Consider the following 1,057-nt stretch of genomic DNA (forward strand, 5'->3'; position numbering starts at 1 on the left):
ACATCAGCAGGAAACCGAGCCAGGTCTCCCTGCTGTACAATCAGCGTGACTCCAGGGGCTATGTCCTTCTGTAAGAGGCACTTCTGCTCTTTAAGGCTGCCTTTGTCCTTCTCTGCTCCCTCCTGGAGCTCAATGATGCATCCATACAGGCGTTTGATCTCGCTTTTGTAATAGGATGCTTTGTCCTGGAAGAACTGCCTAGCACCAGGCTTATCAATCTGGAACCTTTTAATGCAGACTGAATCCCGGATTTGCCTGACCATGTCCATGCACTCTAGAACTTTACTCTTGTAGCCAGTTAGTAAAATGCCTTTTGGTTCGTCTTCCAGCTTAAAACTTGCCTGCACATTGGCCTTCCTTATCTTTGGCCAGAACAGATTCTTATCTGCCCTTAAATACTCCATAATCAACAATGGTTCTATTTCTACCAGCCTTTCAATTTTCATGGTGTTCTCCAAGAACTCAAAAATTTGGCCATGGATTTCATTTACTTCTTTCACACAGCCTGCAATGATGACCTCCGCCGGAGTTCCTGAAGTCAATTCATTTTTTATCATAATGCTTGCAGTGGAGGAGTGTCTTTTTTGCAAAGGGTGAATTTTCCTTTTCCACGCATTGCCTCTGAATACTTCCTTGTCTTCAACTTCAATGATTTTATAACTCAAAGCATCAAGCATTTTCTTCTCTGCTTCTGCCAGGGCTCTGAAAGAACAGGCCATCAAAAGAAGAGCTGTACCATTCAGCTCATACGTGGCAAGAATCTTCTGTGCTTCAAAAAGAGTCTTGCAGAATTCCTGACTGTCTACTTGCTGCAGAAACATGAAGACTTCAGAAGGAATCGGGACGTCTTTCTGAGCCATGGAATACACCTTTTCCTGGATGTCACACTTTACTTTATACACATCTGCACGGAATCCCTTAAAGCACAGGTGCTGAGTGGCAGCATCGTAATGAATCTCCACCTCTGGGTTCTCTTTCCTTAGATCATCCAGGGAACCACTGTGTTCCAAAAGAAAGTGTTTCCCCGGAGAAATGGCCACGTTCTCCTCCAGACTCT

General features: G+C 44.5%; 1 protein-coding gene across 1 annotated transcript in view; it reads right to left on the reverse strand.

Moving 5' to 3' along the window:
• The window catches only part of LOC126496019 (protein mono-ADP-ribosyltransferase PARP14-like), a gene marked incomplete at its 5' end in the record, with an annotated part of 9,160 nt that extends 8,108 nt beyond the window's left edge, over positions 1–1,052 (reverse strand). The window contains one exon of the mRNA XM_050133604.1: positions 3–1,052. Within this exon, the coding sequence (XP_049989561.1) occupies positions 3–1,052 (1,050 nt within the window). The remainder of the gene's footprint in view (positions 1–2) is intronic.
• Positions 1,053–1,057: the final 5 nt, after the last annotated feature.

This window comes from Alexandromys fortis, unplaced genomic scaffold, assembly GCF_014885135.2.
Source record: "Alexandromys fortis isolate MF-2015 unplaced genomic scaffold, M_Fortis_MF-2015_v1.1 scaffold_828, whole genome shotgun sequence".
NCBI lineage: Eukaryota > Metazoa > Chordata > Mammalia > Rodentia > Cricetidae > Alexandromys > Alexandromys fortis.